At 37.3% G+C, this 24,866-nt stretch overlaps 1 protein-coding gene across 1 annotated transcript; it reads left to right on the top strand.

Annotated features, from left to right (window-relative positions):
- The first annotated feature begins 18,019 nt into the window (after positions 1-18,019).
- On the top strand, positions 18,020-22,275 carry LYSMD3 (LysM domain containing 3). Its single transcript, XM_054002429.1, has 2 exons — positions 18,020-18,442; positions 20,405-22,275. Exons 1-2 carry the CDS (start codon positions 18,182-18,184, stop codon positions 21,011-21,013), a joined length of 870 nt encoding a protein of 289 aa, XP_053858404.1. The 5' UTR covers positions 18,020-18,181; the 3' UTR covers positions 21,014-22,275.
- Positions 22,276-24,866: the final 2,591 nt, after the last annotated feature.

Genomic DNA, 24,866 nt, shown 5'->3' with positions numbered 1-24,866 from the left:
AATTATTACAATAATTGAATCAGCGAGATTTTCTTGAGTTCTAAAAAGCATATTATTTAATACAAGAATTTAAGGCATAAATAAAACAAGCTTCTTTTCTACAGCAAAATGTATTAACTTTTTATTAGGTTGCAACAAATTATGTTGACTTAATTAAAGAATCTCTGTGTTACAAAGTGCCCCAAAGACTTCTTTCTGTAGAAGTAAAAACACATTTGTGTAATTTGTAAAGATGATTAGCGTGGGGCCCTCACTCTAATCTATACTGTGGATTAATCTCTCAAATCTGGGCAATCTGTTTTTAGATAGAACACATAATAAAGTATTTATTTCTCAGAGAAGAGAACGCCTTAAGCAAAATTTGTTTGGATCCAAAGCCTTCTTACACTACCTTTATCATGTATTCTGCTTTGCCTGGCTTTCTAAACCTTTTACCGCATGTCACAATTTATTAATCATTATTTAATAATTGGAATAATTCCCTTATTAACTGAGTATTTCTTTTATTCTTCTAAGGCACCCTGCAATCCAAGACAAGGAAACCTCTTTGTTGATTAGTTATTTAAGACCAGTAACAATAACTATGCTAGAAAGAAAGGTGCTTTGAAAGGATTACACAAAGCTAGTTCTCAACAGCACCAAGGCAAAAGCAGCAAATTACAAACCCACATACTTCATTGCATGTAACCAAATTGGCTGGTTGAAATGCTAATTGCCTTTCAGCAAAGCTAAAGGCAGACAGGGGACCCTGAGCTTCAGAGAATGACAAGCATTTTACCCCACTTCTGCACCATTGTCTTGCTGAGAATTCTTCAAAATCTATTCATAAAGGTAGCTCTTTTTCTAACCTTTAAAAATGTGGGAAATTTCTAAAGCTCTTACCAGTACCTCAGATCTGTTGGCCTGCCAAACCCATAACAGATGGCTGAATTAAGGTAGTGTTAAATCCCTAATGAAGTAAAGCTTGAAACAATTCAGAGCAGTAACATATTGGACCAGTCCAGGATAAGTGACTGAGAAGTTTCTTTTGCCATCACAAAATGAGAGTCATAACTGTTTTTTAATTAATCAGTTTATACAAGATTAGATAAACAAAAATATCATGGTATAGGACAAATATATATTGCTGTTACATTCTAGAGAAAATTCTGTCCTGATTAAAAAAAATCTACAAACACAAAAGCTCTGATAAACATGCAAAGCATTTTCTCTGTTGTTTAATTTTGCCAGATAAATTTAGTCTGTCAAATATGCCTCTTTCAGTAAATACCAGCATACTTATCTTAACTGCAATCTTGGTTTGGATTTAGAAATTATTTCAGTACAAGAAACTACAACAAATTTAATTTTATAGAAATACTCATAAGCAAATCTATTAAGCTTTTCTTTCCATATTTTTCATTTTTTCATATTTCAGAACTTATAGTTTGAAAATTCTATCTGAAAACTGCCTCAAGTTGTTATACACAGAGTAAGCTAGATCTTCAAAGTGTTTATTTACACAAAGTATTTCCCAGTGATATTATCCACTGAGAAAGTGACTTAAGCAAGTGAGAGTTTTCAGAAATTTGCAAAAACATTTATGATCTAGTATTTTTTTTCCTGAATAAAATTGAGAGAAGCATTTAGACATGACATATGCTGATTTCTAGAGAGGAAGAGAACTATTATATTCATGTGTATATAACAGGTTTTTATTTATATATATATATTTATTTATATATATGTTATATACAGTTACGTATGTGTATTGTCTATACTGTAATTTGCCAGTCTTGTGGAGCTGAAATGCAAGCACAATTTCTACAAATGAGTACAGCTGATCAAGAGGATTACACATGTAAAAATAATTATATATGTGATCATATTTTTAGAAGGTCAAGGCTTAATAGTACATGAGCAAATAATTTCAGCATATTTTTTTTTATTTACAATTGCCTACCTATGTTTTTGTTTTTCTCAGTGAACAACTAAATTGACCTGATACCAGGAACACCTTGGAAGAGGTATTATTCAGAAATAAAATTTATCTAAATTGCATCAGATACCTTATCTCAAATAATAGCAAGAGTCATACATAAGTTTTACTATTCCAATGCTTTCCAAAACACCTGGGACTAAAACACTCCCGATGTATCAGAGACAAATTTTACATTTCCCTTTCTTCAAAGTGTGATGCAAGAACATATTTTTCCATTTTTTCAGTGAAGCATTCTAAAATTAAAATTCTGTTAAACTTATAGGCTACTTTTAAAACCATGTTTATTAAATATCCCCTCATTGTTACCATTTCATAATTCTGAACAGTGATGGTAGCTGTGTAACAATGTCAAAGGTAGTTTATAGACCATAAATATTTTTCTCAGTAATTGCTATAAATCATTGCTGCCCAATGAACGAGATCCTCACAGACCTCTGTAGTGGTACTCTTCTTTAGTGTTACACAACCAAAGGAATATGTTTTCAGAGCCTTTTCAATACTTTAATTTCAGTCATCATATTTACATTCTCATTAAAATATTCATGTAAGCATTTGTAGATTTAAGCACTCTGGTTTTTAATGGAATTCCAAAGCAAATAAAAAACATATTGAATATAATAAGCTGAAATAACAAAATTTCATGGGTAGTAGAGATTTTACTACAGGCTATGATTTAGACACAATTCTGAAAATTTCTTTCAAATAAAGCTTACAACAATTTCTCAGGGAAGAACTGCACAGTAGATTTAAACGCATGAGGATCAATCTCATTCACTAGCACCAACAATTTGAAACTCATCCAGCATTGTTTTTCAACCTTAAAGATACTGATAGCTCAAATAAACTGCCCAGCAGTAGTCTTCACAAAAACAGATAACATTTTTTCCCATCAGTTTTCATGTGTCCAGGACACAGACCACACTAACAATCTAACAAGCATGTGCCGCCATTATCAGTTTTAATTAATTTTTTCAGATGTAAATTTAGTAAACATCATTGATTTCTTAATCTAAAGTTATTAAAACACAAAAGTATATTAGAGAACTGCTAAAGCACAAAACTGTGCTTTAGAAATCTATAAAAACATAAATACCAGTAACAACCACAAATTAGAAATTGTATACCCTTGAAATATTGCTCTTATATTATCAAATATTTGCCAGTTTCAATTCTAAGACTATTATGCCACAAATTATTTGATTTCCTCAGGAATTTGGTTCTTTTCAGTCTTTCCACACAGAAACCCTGAAATCTGTTTAGTAGGAGAAGCTTGTTCTAGGCTTAAAGGACAGATAATCTAAATATATCACATTCTACCTTCAGTTCTTAAACTGTCCTCATGGCAGAGTCACAAAATACTTAATATTTAACTGAAAGATCTATTCTAGAAAACAAGTATAAAGTACTAATGGAAAAACACTTTTGGCTTCTATGTAATGAATAGGATTTTTTAAAATCACATGTTATTTCACATCTGCACTATAAAGTGATTACAGACTCATTAAAAAACAATGACTGATTTTTGGCAAGCAGTTCCATATACATTTGATCTTAACTTTATCTGGGTTAGCAAGAGTGAATTATGCAATGTTTTACATAGAATCAACACATCAAAAGCAAGAAGCAAAAGCAGTATTTCTAATTGTAATCACTTACATGTCATATTGTAATTATTAATGTTTAAAACTCATTCCTTATTAGACAATGATTTGAAAAATTCTTACTTTCAACTCACTGTCCTTTAAAATACACAGTGCATAGGCAGCTCCTCCTCCTCTATTTTCACCTAATTTAAACTGCTAATGTTTTATTTCTTTTTTGAGAGTCAGAAATTGTTGGCTTCAGACTGAGCTGCATCCTGATAGAATCCCCTGAGAACAGAATTTTCCATTGGAAAGACTATTGTCTCCACCTGCCCGGCTTTGCAGAGCAGAAAGAGAAGCTGCTGGAACAACAGAAACCTTAGCAGACTGTCACCCTGCAACAGCCCCTCATGGATGAGCGACAGGCTCAGTGTCTGCCGTTGCTAAACCCCGTCCCTGTCGCAACAGGTGCTGCCTGCAGAACATGGGGCTGGACAGGGAACATCTCTGCAACTGATACACGATGCTTCCAAAGAAACTACTGCCTCAGAGAGAGGGACAATAAACGTACCTGGACCCTGGGACCTGAACATCCGCGTCTTCTGGACTCCGCCAGCTGCCTGCACACCCCCTGTCACTCACGTATTATGCATTCTCATCTCCTACTCCTCCCTCTGTTCTGCGCTGCGTCCGGCACTCTCCTCCCTCTCCTGACTGCTGCTGCCTTCCCACTGCTGTGGAAATAAAAGGGAGTGGGATGGAAGAAGACAAAATTTTTTCAATGCCCAGCAATTGTAGCTGCACTGCCGTAGTTCAGAAAGAGCCAGCCCCTCCCGCCAGTACCTTGGCAGGTCTTCCACTCAGCTTGGGCTGCACTGCTGTATTACTCTGCACAGCAAAACTGACAGATTTTATTATTGGATTATGACAGATTTTGGATTCAAGTTCTCAGTGGCACCCAAACATGCAGCTCATCTTAATTCACAACTACTCAGTGCTCCGGGTAGAGAACCAATTCTCTGTTAGAGAAACAATTTTCAATCCTAGATGAAGCATTCCAGACTCACTCTAGCTAACACCAAATTCATATTTAATGGTCACCACCATCCCAAGCAAATCGTGAGCCACAAGACAGAAACAAAGGCAACACTCAGATCTTGTCAGTGTTGGCCCCCAAACTCACAAATTCTTCCACTTAATAGCAAATAAGTATCAAAATTTCTTCTTATCCAGCAAAGGAGAGAAGGAATAAATATAGCACAGACGTATCTGGGCAAAACCAAGACAGAATCTAGTATAGTCTATGCCTCCTGATGTCATTAGCCTAGTCACTACATCAATCTGTATTGAGTTATGATAATTTAGGAATAATGTAAACAAACATGGCAAGGCAAAGAAGATGCTAGAGAATGGTGAAATGTTAGAAAAATTACTTAGTAAAAGGCATTTTACTAAAAACATTTTGCTTATAAAAAATGATGCTTTAAAGTAGAAGCATTCCATCTAACAAGCCATCCAGCCTAGTGTAGACTCATAGCAGGATAGGATGAACTGCCTCTAAGAGGTGGTTATTTCGCTCCTCTGACAAAATAGGGAATCCAGATAGTTACCTCAGACTACCACCTAGCTTTGTTAGGTAAGAAGAATCTCTCTATTTACTCTGTATACAGCTACAGAGAAAATCAATGTTGATAAATAAAAATTTGCACTATAACTGATAAAGGCATGGACAATCTAATATGCCTATGGAAAAGTAGACATCAATAATCAGAACAAACTCCAGTTCTTAAGAGCTGAGGAAATATTGGGATGATTCACCAAACATTATAAAAATTCTCTTTTTAAAAAAACCTCAAGTGTATTTTTTTCTTCTAAACAACTATGCTGTACATGTAAAAGGAATTCAGGTTGTTCTCTTTGATAATCTGTTTTATATGTTCAATCATGTCTTGCACTAGTTCACCTTGGTTTATATCTGACCATATTTTTGATCAATACTTTATTATGCATATTCCTCATGTACATCATGTACCAGCACCAAAAAGAAAAGAAAAAAAAAAAAAAGGCAAGAAGAATTCCTTCAAAAGCCAATGCCAATACTATTAGTGCAGAATTTTCCACCAAGCAGAACTTAATGCATGAACATGAGAGATAAGTAGCATGTTTTTCAACACCATACTATTATTATATTTCAGCTTTCAAATCTAGATACCATATTGTTTTTCCTCTCAGGATCAACTGGCCAAAAGGATACTAGAGGTACAAGACTATTTTTATCTTTTATTCTACAATGTTGTTTCAACTTATATAACTTACCTTATGTTTTCCTCTTTTCATCCAGTTTCTGTACAAAGCTTGCCTCTGACCAGCTATCAGAGCAGCTGCCTTATCAGTCATTAGTTCTCAATTACAGAAGGCCTGAGCATATTAAACATTGCTAATTACCAAGCTAGAAAACTAAGGATGAATGAGAACTCAGAATAGGGCTCAGTAATTCACATGGTTATTCTCACAGGCTCTTTCCACAAAACTGAATTCAGACCCAAAATGACTCTACCTTTTGCTGTGCCCGCTGACTCAACACGTGGTACCCCATGTTTTCTCTCTAAACCTGAGGATTTCCTAGTTACTTTTTCTCATTTTCATCATACCACTCCAGAGATCTGTACTTCCTTTTATTACACATGAGGATGACAGAGAGCTACCATAGGATTTTGTCAGTGATAGTCCTCAAGCAGCTGGAAGGATGATGGTGATTGACATCAGACGCTCCACTTACACTTATAACAACTCAGCATACAGCCCACATTGCACTCCCAACCCTTACAAATGTCAGAGACTGGTATTGGACCTACAATAGATCTGGCATTGCACAGAATTATGCCTCCAGGTCAGCCTTAGCTTCTCTTTTCAATAAAAGCAAAAAATAAGGTGCATTAACCTCACTTCTTTGTTTGTATGGATACACTTTGTTCTGAAATCATTAAAACTCTGTAAGCAAAAAATGGCTCTGCTGCAAGTAAACCAATACTGAAAGCACCAGAAACAATAGACTCCAGTTTGTTTGTTTGTTTTGAAATCTTGCCTTTTCCCTTCATTGGCATCTTCTGAAAGAAAAGACCAAAGAAGAGAGAGTTAGAAGCTAATCCCTGAGAAAGAATACATGACTTAAAGGAGCAAGAAGAAAAAAACATCTAACAAAGGCTTTTCAGGCATGTGTATTTTCTCTTCTTTACATTTTTGTTTCTATTTAGTAAGATTTTGTTGTTATATCAGTGCCATTTGGTTTTCAGTAAGAGGTACTGAAATTTAATCTAAATAAATATCAGAAACCAAAAATAAAAGCTGTAATAAATTCTTTATTCATAAATGCCACTAAAATTAACCTGTGTTTTCACCTGCAACATCCAAGCTTCAGAATTCTGTGCTAAGCACCTATATGGATGCCAGTACCAAAGACTTTCCAAAAATTTTGAAATTTTGGTCCTGCACAGGTTCAACTACTCAGAACAAGGAACAAGAAGCATGTGCATAGCTCTTTCATAGATCAATGCTTAATTATGATATAACAGACATTTTACCTCTTATTTATAAATCAAGCTCTCCAATATGATACACTTCAAAAATACATAATATCCAGCACGTATAGGCAGATACTGAAGCTGATCATGCTTCTTCACAGAACAATCACAAGATATAGAATATTTTCCTCCAAGAAATTCACTTGGTAGTCAGCTGTTAGTTGGGTTTTTTTTAAAGTGGATTTTCTTTGAATGATGGTCCATGGCGCTGAGTGTTTTTGCAAGACAGACCATGCTAGAGATGGCCACAAGCACTAATATCCTTCCCTGTGCATGTGCAGCATGTGCAGCTATACCTCAATTTTTAATTCTGATTTGTTTGTTTTGCTGACATCTAGGTTGCATTCCCCTTTCTCTCTTATTATTTAGTGTGATTCACACTGGGGACCACATCCAACTGGCAGTATTGAAAGAAACAGCAGCCAGAATTATAGAACATGGCTTTAGTAGCATAGTCTTCAGGAACTATGCTAAGTCAGGCTTCAAAAGAGGGCAGAACTGACCAAGACTTATACCAAAGAGGTGTGCTCATCTCACAGCCTGACTAGTCTGTACTAGCAGGCTTCTGACCTGCTATCCCATAGCAGCTTAGGATCACAGTTGGGCTGTCTCTTCTTCAAAATGTGCAATGAGACTTCTGATCACTTTTTGGTTGTTCTACCTGCACTCTCTAGAGACTCCTATCCAGCCACCTAATGCCAGAGAAATGCAAAACCACTGCTGAGTGACACCTGATGCCAGACATTTGCACTGCTCTTTTTCCTGAACTTTACCACATCCTTTTGTTGGGCTGGGAGTGCTTTAATGTCATAATCTCAATTTTACTGCATAGGTTCCTGATAAATAAACACACACATGCAGGAAATAGAAAAAAATAGATATATGCAAACAATTCTAATAAACTGAGAAGACTGTATGACAAAATTTGAGTATTATGCTTCTGACTAATTGGTTTATGCCAGACTAGTTCATGTGCAGGCATATGCAGGTAAAATCAGATTTTGATCTATTTTTTAGAAATGTCCAGGATTTAAGGAACTGAAAAATGAGAACTTCCAAGCACATCGTGCTCTTTTTCAGTGGACAAACATTAATTTGTTTATGTTTCCTATGATCAATTTCATAAAGGTTAACATTTTATGGTACAGCTCCTTACTTGTATGCAGATAAAGCGTGCTGATGTTAACATTTTAAAAGGGCTTTTAACATAAAATCTTGAATTATTCCTAGTATTAGGAAAAAGTAAATGGTTCCTAACATCTGCTCATTAAAGGCTGCTATATTTTAACTCACATTACAACAGAAACACTATTCATATAATCATAACTTTTTGATTAATGAACTCTCATTTGACAAGACTTCCACAAAAAGTGACATGGCTTTTTAAAAATATCAATTTAAATACTAAACTGTACTAAAAATGAACACTTAATGAGAAAATAACTGCCTTGATCAACTTAGCGCATCCTAGATTTGGGTGATCAAGGTCTATCATGCCACTTTGAGACAATTTAGGTCATTTTGTGTCACTCTAATGATGCAAGAAGAATGTCATCTGTGAAGGGTTGGTTTGGTCTTACAATGTTACATAGCTCATTTCAAACTACAGTGCATGCTTACTGGCTTGTATGCCACATGGAGAAACAACAAGATGAGAACTTGTCAAGACCTGCCTGCCCGCTTCTCTTATGCACTTACTGATGCTAAATGAAGTTGCAGTCTTTCTTCTTCATGTGTGTTCACCTCTTCATTTGCAGCATGTCAATGTACAATGTACATTCTATCCAGCCAGTAAGTAGTTTTCTCATAAAATATTCATCAAAACACACAACTTCTGAGTATGTCAAGCACTAGACTGTAAATTCAAATATAGAATGGTTACCAAAAGAATATTTTTCGGAAGGTAAGATATAATAAAAATATTAAAACCTTTCCATATCTCCTGCATCTAATTTGCTCTTAATTTCAAAGTCCTCAAAAACTATTTAAAAATAAAACCAAGAGGATTCCAGATGCTGCGTATAACTTAACTTGCTTTCTCAACACACAAATGCCTACACAAGTAGGCACAAAATGCCTATACAAGTAGGCATTCTGTTTGCTTCCTTTCAAATGAGGGAAAGAACTACATGGAAACACAAAATCCCCTATATTTTTCAACTTAAGAATTGACTCTTCTATTTTTAAGTGAAACATTGACATGTTTTCTCACTAATTGATTACCTTCCCCCCTCAGATTCGAAGACAAATTACTTGAGAAACTGCGAAATTAAGTACCTACAACAAATACAAACTTTCAATTGAAAGCTTTGAGGCCAGAATTTTTGTCTCAGAAGTAACTATCTTCCATGTTTATGAATTTATTTTTCTGGCTGTGTGGAATCCTGGCATTCATCCTTGCCTCTATAAAGAGGTGCTGAAACAATTTAGCATTCCAGTGCTGATATGGTCCTTCTGAGGACTGTCAAGCACAAAGAGAAGAAAACAATTAAACAGTGCTAATACAGTGTTTATTTTGGAGTTGGTCTCCAAGGGAAAAAATGCAATTATTGTCAGTAAATCTGCTTTTCATACACACAGTTTCATTTGTGCTTCGAAGATATTCAGGATTTCCTTCTATTAATATCATACTTTATCTGCAAAATTTTTAAATGTTATTTCTAATGAAATAACTGTATGTCATTGTTTTGTATTGTTTTTCTAAAATGTAATGCATTTATAATAATTTATTCCCTATGACCCCTGAAATTTGAGTACTTCAAATGCAAGCAGATTGAAAATAAAACCATTTATACCTCATTTATACCATTTATACCTTTATACCGCAAAGGATCCTAAAGCAACTGCATATAAAAATTCTACACATGATCTGTTATTTGCTATCTAGATATTGCAGAGACCCACATTGATTGCAGGCACCATTTGATACATAAATATCCCTACAAAAATATAATTCATGTAACAATACTATGAAACACACTTTCATATGGTCTTTTAATTTGTGGCATTCCAAATCAAAAGAGAGGTTGTTCAGGCAAGAAATAAAAACATTCCATGGGAAAGTGATAAACGAAGGAGAAACTACTGAAATGCATGTTTAGGGCACAGAGTATAAAATAATAAAACCTATATTGTTTAAAATCTGTATAAGATCAGCTAACTTGATCTTTTTAAGTTGTTTCCAGTTTACCCTCACCATGTGTGGTGCTCCCCTGTGGCTTGTTATTATACTTCAATGGCAGAGGGAGGAAACCAGCAAAGCTCAGTAACCATACTGCATAGCTAAACGTAACCATGGAAGCATTTGTCCATTTGCCAGGCTCTCCAGAATGAGTCAACCATCCATTTCATTAAATCAATATTGAAGCTTTTAAGATTTATTACTTGAGGGAGGAGGAAACTAACAAAACAAACTCCTTGTTGCTTCCCATTAAATACAACTTGTCACAGTAGTCATATTAATACCTTGTAAACACTTTACTGATGCCATGTGGGCTATGTTACTGTCTCTCCTGATGAAGATTACTAGTAACGCATTTGCATTCACATGCTTGATACTCTCTAAAATAACTTAAAGGTTTCTGATGTGTTCTGCTGTCCCGTATAGAAGCTGAATCAAATAGAAAGACAAAAGTTGTAAGAAAATAAGGGTGGGAGGAATCTATTTTAAAATTCATGAACGTGCTCCCTTCAAAGAGTCTGTTTCTACTAGATCATTCTTGTATTTATGTCATAAACTGAATATTTGGAATAATATGTTAAGTGCTTTAAAAAGTTGAATGAGATTATTTATTTTACAAGTACTTTCATATTTGTTATAATATGCTATTTTAATAAATGACAGATGCAAAATTGAAACAAACATGCTTTGTATGAAAAACAACCATTTCTTAAGCTGTGTACTGGTAAGTTTTTGAGACTATAAATAGCTATATATATATTTGTAATCAATCTTGTAATCAATAAATAGCTATATATATATTTGTAATCAATTTTATATGGAAAATTTGAAAGCAAACATAGTAAGATGTTTACAACTACAATATTATTACCTGTTACTAGTATCAGGAGCAGAGAGTATTAATCCAACAGTTTCATTTAGACCCATATGCCATTATAGGTGAAAATTGAAGGCTCATTAAACACAGAGTTCAGCAGGCTGTGGATGTCACACCTGTTTCTATATTGAAGATTTCTATGACTCTGAATCTGACCCTTTCCATGAGATAGCCTCTCTGGTCCTGCTCCCACTTCCTACTACTATTCCCTCTTCCTTCCTTTGTTAAAAAGCTGCTCAGCATATACCACTCTTCCAGCCAGAAGCAGCTTAAAACAAAAGATTAAAGTAATGCTAGGGTATTTCAGAGAATTCTCTTCCTTGCCTATAGGCCTCTGCTCACATGGTAAGAACAGAAGATGCATGGAAGAGGCAGCTGCAGAGCTGACAGGATTGCAGGGGTACCAACACCAGTATGAGGGCACTTTCCCACTTCTCAGTGGAATGACAGCAAAGGACAGTTTGCCACAGAAAGCGTTTCTTGGCTATAGCTGTAGATAACAATGTACCAATACAGAATACATCCACTGTAGAAACTTGTAAGCAAGGAAAGTCTGTATCAATTAAGATACAACCTTTGGCAATATGGTATATAATGTAAGCAGGTTTAAAGGGTTATAGTATCAGCAAGCTTAGAAACATACAGGTTTACAGATTTTAGCCTTAGAGAATGCACAGATAAAAAACAGCAAAGCACCTATGGAGCTACTTTAGGATTTTATCTCCATATGTGACCAGATCTTACTGTTTTTACTCACCCACACAGAAGTATTCCCTTCCTTCAGGCTGGACGTACCATGCAGGCATCCCTGCTGATGGGAGATCTATACATAAGCTGCCTGCAGCCTCAGGTTTGCCCCACTGGCCCTGGATCCAGCAGTATTTTATACCCTTTTGTATGATGATGTGTACCAAAGTCAATTGTAATAATCAGAGCTCTCCCATTTCTCCTGTAATTCCTGCCTGGTGTAGCTCTTAGGACAAATCACACTGACCATCCAAAACAATTGCAAGAGGGGAAGATGTGGAGACCCAAGTATTTTTTGTCACAGTCACAAAATTTCATTATGAAGACATGAAAATATTTGTATTATATAGTTCAACAAGGGTTAAAAATAGATCTCCTCCACACTCTCTCCCTATAAATACAAAACTCACAACTGAATGTTTGTATTATCAATATTAGTGGAATGGGAATGAGAGTATTACAGTAATACAGCTCACCTGGTAAGCTGTTTCCATTAAAACAAGGCATATTAACACTGCTGAATATCTTCAAAGCTAAAATAAAGGTCTTCTGAATCATTTTCATCTGAAGAAACTCAAGCAGAGAAGCAGCTCACTATAAGTGTCCAATGTGATTCTGTGACTGGGAAAGAAAAAACAAGCATGTGTCATCTTCAGATACATCAACAGCAGATTAGCGACAAGCAGTTGAGGTGGTGGAATTACTTTTGTATATGGCAGTAAAGGGGTGGATATTTGAAATTTCATGAATACTGGTATCTGCATTTTAAAAGCAATGCTGAAACCCACAGAGGATCTAAATAAATCAAATTCCCCAAAACCAAGACCTAGAGAAAGCAGAAAGCAGAAGTCAACAAACTCTGAATGCTTAATTAATTAAAAAAAAAAAAAAAAAAAAAAGAGAGAAAGAGATGAGGACAGTGCAAATATTCCCTCAGAAGAAAAAGAAGATAAATACTGAAAGGTTTCCTTACTTTACTCAGGGAAAACATATGAAATAGTAATAGCTATTGATTGGATTTATTACAGTCATCCAGTAAAAATTGGAAAGACTGTATGATAATCTTTAAAGCAAACAAACAAAAGCCAAAAACCAACCAACCAAACACCCCAAGGAAAAACTCCAAACAACCAAAAAAAAAAAAATCCCCAAAACCCACTTCAGAAATAATTTCATCTATTACATTACCAAAACAATTATTCATCAAGAGATAGGAATACCAAATCTAATAACAAAATCCATCTGTGAATAATTCGAAAGACATTTTAAAGAAACTATACTGCATTTTTCCATAGATTTTTTTTTTTATTCAGAGGGTACATAAGCAGTAAATCAGAAGCAAATAGGAAGTTATTTACAGTTTTTTGAAAATAAAATACCAAAAAAATCAATGCACCTTACTGGCTGCATTGTGGAAGGCACACAGCATATTTCTATTATGGATACACATTAAATTAATACAGTTAATTTAAAAAACTTACTGATTCCTGTCAAGTAACCAAAGGGGAACAGCAAATATGCAAAATATTACACAGGGAAAATTAAATTGCACAGTCTCAATTCAATTATATTTTTTCATTTACTGTCATTTAAACCATAGCAATAATAAATTAAACAATTAAATTCTGTGGTCATTTTTAACCCATTTTTGTTGTTGGACCCTTGATAAATAAGGAGGATTTGTGGTAGTTTTGAGGATCAATGGTTGGATTTAGTGATATTAAGGGTCTATGATTACAGCTAAATGTATACATGCAAATATTTCTACCAGAGAACAGACTACACAGCGTCTGTAGACTTAGCATTATTTGATTCTTGCACACTTTTATAAAGATCTTAAGAAATTCCTCTTACTACATCTTACAGTCATGTCTTAATAACTTCCTTTGGTCTTTACTGAAGCTGCAGAGCTACCTTAACATTTCTATTTCCTACAATTCTACTACCATTCCCAATTACCAAGCAGGGAAGCAGAGACAGACAAAGGCTGTATATGTATTTCTGTGTGAATCTCTTAATGAGTGAAAATTTATAATGTCATTCAAGGAATTAAAACATACATTTAGACACTAGTTACCTAAATGTAAATCTGGACTGGTGGTACCAATCATAGATTGACTTATAAAAACAGTGGTGGCACATGAAATGGGATAACTTCCAGATGGAAAGAAAAATAGTAATTTTAGTAAAAAATTACTAACAAGTTATATCAGCCCCTCCACATCTTCCTTACAACTCCTTTCTAATAATTTCTTAAGATCTTCCTAATATTTCTATGTGTATACCTGTAGGAATGTGCCCCCTGTTGATGGAGTAAACAAGTGCCCTTTGTCTCCTTTAAAAAGGAAAAAAGCCAGAAGTTTCTCTTCTCAATTTGGTTAAAAGACACCTCATAGGACCTTGGGGACTTCACCTCAAACTTAAGGATAATCAATTGGACAGAAGCCAAAAAATCCCGCCTAAGCAATTCACTAGAAAAAGAAGAGAACAAAAGAAGTAAATTGCTTTTGTGAAGTGTTTTAGCAGGAGTAAGAACCTCTTGCCCTGGCTTGGTTTTTCTCTGTAAAGAGCTTTTTTATTTTGCCTTTTATTAAAACTTTTTGTTTCCAACACTATCACAGGAGCCATCCTGCTTCTTTTATGCCACCTGAGGTAGCTGAGCTATCAAGGGTATAATGCTTATCACTGAGAGCTTATAAGACCTGACTTGAAGAGAAAAAGCATTATATACCTAACTTCTTAGCTCTGATCAGGCCACACAAGAAATAACATGACCAAGAGGAATGTGGTACAGATCCATGCAGATGTTGTTGGAATGCCATGGTGTTATTAACACTGACCCTGCATGGTGTGATTAACACTGAGAATGCACTATTAGGATATGCAAAGTAACTTACATGGGAATAGAGAAAGGCTGTAGTCCTATTAGCATTCATGGGAGCTATGCAGCCCCAGTCTTGTTCATCAAGTTTGGAATATACCCTTTTGTTATTGATGGGAAAATGTCACCAGTTACAAATGGTTACACACAGGGGTGTAGCAAGGTCAAAGCAAACTCCAATACTTTCTTTCCCCCTCTAAGCCAGAGTGCTGCTTCAGCAGTTCTTTTTTTTTACCTGGTAGTATATCTCTGTAGATAAAAGAAATGGTGAAATTGCCTCTTTCTGATCTTTGTTGTAGCCTTACCACGCAAAGATTTAAAAAAAAAACTCCAAAAGGATATTCCATTAGTGGTGTGTGATGGGTCAATCATTAGACACCACTGCAGGCATCCTTGTGTACTAAGTCTGACTTCAAACTCCTCTACAGATCCACCCACAGCTCTGATGAGTCTCATGAAACAGTCTTTCAAAAGTATGAATAGAGTCTGAGTCATCACTTTCCCAGCTACAGATAACAGCAGTTACTTCACTTCTATTATTGAAAGCTTCCTTTAGAAAACAAAACAGAACTGCTTGGTGCTGCAAATATTCCTTGACAGTTATGGTACCTCTTAATAGATGAAATTCTAAATCATTAAGTTAAAATTAATTTTCTTCAAGATCCCACAAGAAAACTATGGGTCTATGGGAAATTAATTAAATTTTGTCATCTTCAACATTGCTCTTTCCAGAAATACATACAGTTGTGGAAGGTTCATTCTATCTGCATTTAGCATCCCCAAAAAGACATAGATCATTCTGGGTCTCCTACAAATATGTTCACACATTTGTCATGTAATCTGACAATCCAAGCTTTGTTGGATAGTGGCTTCTGTGTGAGGCTGTATCTAAGCCTTCAGTGCAGCTGTGTTAATCAGCACAAGCTGTGCTTCTGACCCATGATAAAAATAGAAAGCTTATTTCTGAGCAGGCTTTGATTGGGAAGATGCTATGAAAGAAGAAATTGCACCTGTCTAGGAGAAACCACATTGTTCACCGTTAATTACACCCGAAACACTCAGCAAGGAAAATGTTATGTGGGCCCAAGCGTCAAGAAAGTACCCTTAACTAGGCTACTAAATGGTTTAGAAATGTCCAGACTTATGAGCAACTTCGGTTTGAGAAATTCTAACTACACTAGGTATCCACTGGGCTCTTTTCACAAGTGCAGAATAAGAAAGCCAGAAAATTAGCCTCAATGAAGTAGGCCCAACTTCCTGCAGGAACAATATCACATTTAAATGCTAGTAATTTTCCACGCTTCTTCACAAAGGACAGTGATCAGACCTGCATGAAATGGCCAGCTTGTTATTTTGTGCTGACTTCTGTACGTGAGAATATTTCTACTCTTCCAGGCAAACCTCTATGTTCTTGGGAGAAATGTATTGCTCTTGTTGATGCTATTTGGCTAGGGAGTGCCAGACAGTCTTGGGAATACCTTTATTTTAACTGATCCATCCCTCATATACAACAGAATACTATTTTAAGGTAGATACAGATAAATATATGTATGTGTGTAATATATATGTGGATGGGACAGCCTGGTCAGACATTGAGAAAACAAGATTAAGTTTTCTCACAGCAGACTTGGGAGACTTCCAGGGAGTTGTTGAGAAATGATGATCGCTTGTTATTGTAAACAACCTGCAGGTGGTGTTTTCTACTCTTTGTTTTTCTGTTGTTCTCAAGGATTGTTTGTGAAAAAAACTGTTTTTGTTAATTAGCCAATCAGGTAGAATGTGTCAAGTCAGTCTATAAAGAGGAGAGTTTTTCACATTAAAGCTGCTGTTGTGCAAACCAGCCTTCTTGGAGTCTGTGCTGCTTTCTTAGTACCAACATATATATACACAAAAAATAGGCTGACATACAAGAACACAATGTACCTTCACAGCTCGTTTTACAGTATCTGGAAATGTGGCTTCAATTAAGCTTCTGTGGGTGTGAATGTGACACTTCATAGAGCTACACAATTGTTAGCTCTTTATGTCTTCAGACTCAAGTAATCTGGTTTTCAAAAGTAAAGACATAAAAAAATCTGTCTTTTTTAATATCAAACATGTTTCTAACCACTTTGGTTGTTTAGCAAGGCTCAAAAACAAAAGAAAAAAACCCCAAACCCTAATTTAAAATTACCTTAAGATAAGATTTAATTTATTTTCAAGAACCAGACCTGCAAACTCATTCATCTTCAACAATTTTTTTACAACATATTTAGCCTTAGAGCTGTCAGGTTTGTTAAGGAATACTGTTCTTGCTCCTGCTGTAATCCAAAACTTCCTGCTAAGGCTGCGTCAGCAAAAAGACACACCAAGTTAAATCTATTAGTTAGATAAGGACATTCACCAATTACCTCAGCACCCCAAAAGCGGCTGACAGTCCTTTAGAGCAAAAATTATTCTGCTAGGGAAGTTGAAGTATCGACACGGTTTAAGGTTTAATTTGTGGTACCTCTCCTGTGAGAAAGATCTGTCAATGAGGGCTAGATTCCTGTACCTCTGCAGTACTCGTGCTGAGGGGACAGGTGTGAAGGCATACAAAGAAACTGCCTAGCAGCCTCTGAGGGTGCAGCAAGGCAACAAGAGGCTGGCGGGACTAAGAGAATGTGCAAAGGAACTGTGAACGCTAGGTGAAAACAGTCTCAGAACTGTCTTAATGACTCAAATACATGGCAACTTCGTATATCTGAGCAGACTGCGTTTCTCCAGAAAGAGAATCAGCAAGAGCATGCGGGGGCCTGGAGGGGAAGGCAGGGGTGAAGCGGTTCCTCGCATGGCAGCGCCGGCGCCGCGCTCCGGCCTCCAACAACGAGCGGCTCAGGCACAGCGCTCTCTGGGCCGCGACGGGGCGGTGCGGAGCGGAGCGGACCAGTACAGGGCAGTACTGCAGCGGGGAGAGACAGTGCCAGCGCCGGGCGGTGCCAGTCTGCCCTCTCCTGCCGCGCCGGCCCCGCCGGCTCCGCACGGCCAAGCCCCGGGGCCGCCTCCCGCCACCCCCCGGCCGGGGCCGCGCGCGGCCGGCACCTGGGCGTGGCCGCGCTGCGGACGTGGCAGCGCGGCCGCCATCGCGGTGGGTCCCATGTGGAGTGAGGGCAAGTAAAGCCGCGGTCCGGGGCGAAGCGGGCTGGCTGGGCAGGGCTCGGCTCGGCTCGGCTCGGCTCGGCTCGGCTCGGCTCTCACCTCCCCGCGGCGGCGTGGCCGACGGTTGCTGAGCCTGGAAGGAGCTGGGCGGCAGCGAGGAGGAGGGGCCGGCGTGGGGCTCCCCGCGGAGGGCGCCACGCCTGCGGTCCGTTCCACAGGGCCACCCGTGGAGCATGGCCGGCAGAGGCGCTGGCAGCGGCCCGCAGCCATCCGCCGTGGCGCAGCCGCTCGCCGGCGGTCATTTGTACCCCTTCGTGAGCGCAGAGAGCGAGGGGCCCGAGGAGGAGGGCGAGTTGTCGGAACTCCGGCCGCGGGGCAGGGAGAAAGTCCGGTGGAGCGCGTCGAGGGACAGGCTGGATGATACCGTCCTGCTGACGAAGGACATCCGGGAAGGGGACACGCTGAACGCGATCGCGCTGCAGTTCTGCTGCTCCGTAAGTGCCGGGCGGCGGGGGCCCCGCGAGGCCGGTCCCGGGCCGGCTGCTCGCGGAGGCAGCGTGTGGAAAACACCGTGTGTCTCAGAAGTGGAAAATTACATCAGTGTTCGTGTTATAGCGCAGGGTTCCGGTTCCGTGGGATTTTCCCCTTAAAACTAAAATAAGTGTGAGAAACAAGTGCATAGTTTTGGTTGTGACACTGTCTCAGAGTACATTACATTCAAAGCTGTTCTCCAGTCACAGGTCGGCACATCTAGTGCCAGCCTCGCTCTTGCGCTGGGTGACAAGGGTGTTGGTGAACTATCTTAGGAGTTTGTGTAGAGCCCTAATCCCATAAAAGTAGGGGGAAAAACTCCTGCATATTTTTCTTTTGAATTCTGCTAAATTGCCTTAGTATTTTAAGCACGAGCATGCTGTACTTTTGGGAAGTTTGCATCCCTGTGCACCCTTGTTTGTGCTCACTACTTCTAGCTCATTTCTTACATTAGTCTGGCAAATGTCCTGCCTACCCAGTAATTTTGGCTGCCAGTATTATTAAGGCAATGGCATTGGTCTTGGTTGATGTTTCCAGTTTTAACAGGAAATCAGCTGTGTGCGTTGAGGGGACTGACTGTTAAGTGCACAGGTTGCCATGAGGTCAAGTTCAAAATCTTTATATACAGAATATGCTGTCATCTGATTCTTTGGGCAGAAACAGAATTGTGGGCCTCCTGTTGTGACTTTAGGTATTAAAGTCTTGACATAACTATTTCCTAAGCGTGACAGACCTTAGCCTCATTAACCAGGTCTTCGCTTCAGAACCTACTGCAATTGAGTATTTTGAGCAGTTTTTTGAGGCCAGGCCTCACTAAGAAGATTGTGCTCTTTCTTGCAAATTCAACAGAACGTGGGAGAGCGATCCTGGGACTCGAGGCAGAAAGTATAAATTGCATTGTGGTGGAATCATAAATTGCTGCATTTGGCAGTCTTATTCTCATCCAATTTATTCAGCATCATACACTTAACAAATACACCGCCATAGTAACTGAAGGACTTCTTCACATTAAAAAGGTTTGTGTGAACTTGGATACAGTGCATCTTCAAATGGGCATAATTCCTGTGTGCTTTGCAGATCTTGCAAAAAAGCACTGATTTGGAAGTACTTCATTATGGTAAAGTTTGTGGCTGTGCCTTCTATAGTGAGGGAGCTATCATCTGAAAAAGAAGCCAGTGATTATCCCAGTGCACTTAAATCCCTGCAGAATGTTTCACATTAGACTTAAAATCTGAATTTACTGCAAGCAAAATGAGATTAATTTTGAACAAGAATAGGAAAAAGGGAAAGCTGACTTGGGTAAGGTAGATGACAGTAGTTTAGAAGTTAACACTTTTTTTTCTGCCTTAGCACCCAAAAGCAGCAAAAAATCATGCCTGTGGCTAGATGAATTGCAAACTCATACTTTGGAATAACTCCTAACTCAAAAGTTTTTCACTGAATTAGAAATTAACAGTAATTTATATAATTTGAGAACTTAAAGTGAGGTGAATTCTCATTAATTTCACAGAGATAGTTGGTAACTGATAGCTGAACATACATTTAAGTAAATGTGTCTATGTGAAGTGACTTTCAGTTTTCTTATCTGAATTGAGAGAATTTTTGCATCATAATTAATATCCTTCTTGCTGTAAAGTTGTTTAGATTTGGTCTTTGACCTTTTCTGACTTCATACTGTATGAATGGGTATCAATTAAAAAAAAAAAACTAATTTAGTGGTAATAAAAACCAAAGGCCTTGCCTTAGACTTCAACTTAAAATCTGAACATAATTTGAACAAAATTATATTTTGAGCAAGAATATGGAAAAGGAGAGCTAACTTGGGTAGGGCAAAAACAAAGGCCTTGTCTTTCCTTACAAAAGACTTGTAAAGAGAGTTTTGGTTCAATGGAATACGATGTTTTAGCTGTTGTTTTCATTTTTAGGTTGCAGATATCAAGAGAGTTAACAATCTTATCAACGATCAAGATTTTTTTGCCCTGAGGTCTATCAAAATTCCAGTGAAAAAGTTCAGTGTATTGACTGAAACCCATATATCTTCAAAAGGAAGACCAGCTCTTCGGCCTTCTCTGTGTTCCCCAGAAGTACAGGAAACATCTCTTTGTGATAAATTCTCTGCAAATGAGACTGCTGGCAACTTCTTAAAAGAAGTCGATCGAGATATAGAAGAAATAGTGAAGTGTAATGATACAAAGAAAGACAATCTGAATGAAGTTGTTTCTGCTTTAGCAGCCCAACAGGTCTGTTTTGAAACTGATGGTAAAACTAAAAAATGCAAGGATCCTTACTATGGAGCAGACTGGGGTATAGGATGGTGGACAGCAGTAGTGATTATGTTGATTATTGGCATAGTAACTCCAGTTTTTTATCTCCTGTATTATGAAGTTCTAGTGAAAGCAGATGTCAGTCACCATTTTCCAATGGAATCTTCCCATTTGTTTGTCACAGCAGTATCACATCAGAAAGAAACAGAAAATGGAATAAATCCAACAAATATTATGAAAGTTGATAATCAAGGACACCTTCAGCATTAATAGTGGGAGTCCCCAGACAACTGTTATTTGTAGATACATAACATAACCTTAGGTAGAGGGGAATCCACAGAATTCAAAATGCACTTGGAACGCGGAGAAGCGTACTGATGTGTGACTTGCCTTTATGGGCAGTGTTCCACTACAGGGATATTTCTGGGGATCACATAATCTCTGAATATGCCTGAATATGACAGGCAATTTGCAAGATTGGAGTGTAAATTAAGGTATGAAGTAATCTCTGAAGCTTTGCACTTTTTTCTATTTTAATAGGCACATTTCTTAATTAATGATGAGGTGAAAAAATGTAGTTCAAACTAACACACAAGGAGTCTGTGTGTTTTACAGCCCGGAAGTGGGCATATGGGGATAGCTAACTTTTAAACATCTGAAAGGATTTACAGAATTCATAGTACACTTGACATTTTAATATCAGGTTTACAGTTGTAAATTAAAATGGTGTTCTCATAATTTAATCTTTCTTACAGAGTAAGATTTCTTTAAAACTCAGTCATTCCATAATTAATAGCCACTATGAAGCTGTTTTTTACAGAGGTAGTAGCAAACACTTAAACTGGAATCTTGAAATCTTGTGCCTATGGTCAACCCGTTCTTTAGTACTAAAGTAATTTGTTTTCTCTGTGTGACTCTGTGCCTCAACACAGTCCACTCAGGAGTCATCCTGAAACTTTACATTCTTCTTTGGTATCCTGCTGAAAACTGACTGGACTGCATTCTCATCTGGTCACCTATGTGTAGAATGAAAGTGCAGAAGTATGGCACCTTGCTGTAACTGCCCAGTAGTTCTTGTTTTGTGCTAATAGAATTATTTTTTTCCCCCTCCAGTTAATCTCAGTTTAGGACCATCTGATTGTTCAGACAGTAGTCGTGGGTACTGAGCATACCAATATTGGTCTTGTGCCCATGAACCTCAAGCTCTTAACTTTTTCCTGAAATGTCCTAGAAAACTTCAAATGATATTTAATGCCTGCTAGCAAATTTGAGCAGAATAGACAACTTGCATCTTCAGACTTGTACTTTACATATTAGTGTATTCATTAACCAATCCCCTCTTGAATGTTTCTTTTGGAGTTTCATGATCAACCTTGGTTTTCCCCTCTTCCCAATATAAAAATGCTTCAAGATAAAAAACAAACAAAAAAAAACATAAATAAAAACCCCCACACCTCTGGACTCTTCATACAGAAGGGAGGTATTCGTGTACTCAGAATACTTTTAAATAAAAACTGAGATGGTGCCTATAATTATTTTGGTTATATTTGCCTTGTGGAGCAAGAATTCCGTTGCCCTGTTCAAAATAGTATTTATTTCAAAATTTATTACCAAAACTCAAGATAACAAACTTGATTAGGACTTAAAAAGAGAGAAGTGGAAAAACAGTCATCGTCCTTGAAACTACTATTGTAATATTTTCGATTAGTGTCTTGACTAAGCATATACAGTACAAAAAGGTAAAGTGAATGTGTTCTAACTATTGAGATAATCCAGAATGTTTTGTGAGATTCTGAGATTGAAGATTTAGGCCCCATTTATTCTTCAGGCACCTGTTGCCCCAAGAAGTGGGGTAGATAATCTTCACTGGCATGCCAAGTATATGAACAAGAATTTGCTAACTTGTATTATATTGAAATTGAGGCAGGCCAGAGCTTGAAGGAAAATGGTGTCAAGTTAGATACCTGAACTATGATCTGTGACTGTTGAACCTTTTGATTAAAGGAGCATCTGTGGAGATAGTGAGCCTCCTCATAATCTCCACACTAGAAAAGGGATTACAAACAGTATGATCTTGATGGTTTGCATAACACTTGTTTTCAAAGATCTTTTCAAATAGTAGTTCTTCAAGAGAATATGCCAGTAAGACAAACATAAACACTAAGGTAGCAGTTCTAATGCTATGTGAAAAAATACTTCATGAAATAATTTATGGTGGCTAAAGCAATACAGCTGTCATGGTTGAAACTTTAAAAGGTGACTCACTCAGACAAGAAAGCTTTGGCACATAAAAACAAATATTTTCTTTATAGGATGAAACTTGATATATAATGCATAATTTTTTTACTGCCAAGCCTTCTTATTGTTTTGCTTCTTCTCCCATCCTGAGTTGCTGAAACTCACCAGTTCTAATACTTTATTCTTCCATTTCTTATGTATTCATCAAAGAACATTAAATGAGCTATTGTGATGATGCAGCATAAGCCTAATATACAGCACATACCTGAACTGATGGTTACTAAATTGCTATTGGTACAGAAGTGAAATTAACTGTGGTTGTGGTTCAACTAGGTCAGGAAGGTCTCTGACCTGTTGATGTATGGATAGAGAGGTTTGTGGTGGTACAGCTAAAGAGTCCTGTAGTTTCCCAGACTTCGGGCTTTTACAATGTCAAAGACTTGTGGCTTACTGGCACTGAGTTAAGGGTGATGTGCCTTGATTTACCTTAGGATAAGCAGTCTTGATTTACCTTAGGATAAGCAGTCTTGATTTACCTTAGGATAACACAAAGGAATGGCTGTCTTATGGGACTGTATTCCATTCTAAGCAAGAGCCTGGTATGTTTTTACATATGTATTATGTAGCATATTTCATACAGTACATTTTTAATTAGAGTTAACTTTATCAGAAGATACAGTAGAACTCTTTTCAAGACACTAGGACTCCTGATCCTGGTAATCTGCAACCATCAGCTGGCTTGGCTTGCTGCAGAATGTGGGGATCTTTACAGCTTTTTTCCAAAGTACAACACAGCTGGTCATCATCACATGTCAGCCTTGAATAAACAGGATAACTGCTCTGTGAGGAACTTAAATCTGATCCAAGATAAAATCTGTGAAGGTAGTCTTCTAGAAAATGACTTCTTAAACAAACACACAAAACCAAAGAAAAATTATCAAAAGAAACCCCAAAAGCAAACAAAAAAAGAGCCCAAACCCCCACAAAGATGGAATAATTGAATTGTAAACCACCTTTTGGAATAATTGCAAAACATTGTTCAGGAAATGGGTTTTAAAGTCAAGTGCATATTGCACTGCTGGATCTATAAAATCTAAATGTTTTAAGTCTGGTATACTTTAGAATAAGTTCTCACAAATAGTCTTTGTAACTTGTTTAATGGCTGAAAATGCAACTTTGTGAAATATTCCTGAGTGAGGATGCAAGTCTTGTTTTAAATGCTTCTGCTCCTTTGCTTTTAGAAAAATGTAAGTAATAGATGTAAAAAAAAAGATTTTAGACTGCAGTGAAAATGGTGCATCTAATATATTTTTAGTTCTATGTACTTCACATGTTTATTACAGCATGCTACTACTTGTTTTTGTTTAGGCCAATTTTTATGTATGACCTACTATAAAAATCCTTAGCCAGCAAGTACTTTGTTGGCAGTAGCTGCATATAGCATTCATATCTAGCATACCATAATTGCAGCCTTTATGGTTTATTCTGTTCATGCCTTGTAAACGTTGAACTTTTCTGTGTAAATTCTGGAGAACTTGTTAGTTCTTAAAAATAGGTATGAACAACTAGGGGAGGGATTAGTGAAGTTCTTAGATGGCGAGATGACACTGAAAGCAGTATTCTGTGCTATAAATTAGGGTTTGAATATATGCCTGTCCAATTTGAAGTTTGCTGAAAACTAAAGAACGGTCATAAGTTTTATTGGCATTATGGTCTTGCAATAAATTCTAAGCAATCAGAAAATCACCTTCTAAAAAGAGGTGCGAGCATTACACCTCTGGAAGAGCACAATCTCACTGCTTTTCAGAAGTGCCTTGGCACTCATCTGTGTCCTTGCAGAACTTGTTCTTAATTGATGGCCTTATTTGCCATAGCTAAACTAATC

The sequence above is a fragment of the Vidua macroura genome, chromosome Z (assembly GCF_024509145.1).
Source record: "Vidua macroura isolate BioBank_ID:100142 chromosome Z, ASM2450914v1, whole genome shotgun sequence".
In the NCBI taxonomy this organism is placed as follows: Eukaryota; Metazoa; Chordata; class Aves; order Passeriformes; family Viduidae; genus Vidua; species Vidua macroura.
Note: the sequence above shows the minus strand (reverse complement) of the source record. Positions and strands in the feature narration are given on the sequence as shown.

What these genes read in the sequence shown, in the direction of transcription:
- LYSMD3 (XM_054002429.1), top strand. Translation starts at nt 18,182, where the DNA reads ATGGCCGGCAGAGGCGCTGGCAGCGGCCCGCAGCCATCCGCCGTGGCG. An exon ending in CGCTGCAGTTCTGCTGCTCC is followed by an intron (nt 18,443 to 20,404) that starts GTAAGTGCCGGG and finishes TTTCATTTTTAG; the next exon opens with GTTGCAGATATCAAGAGAGT.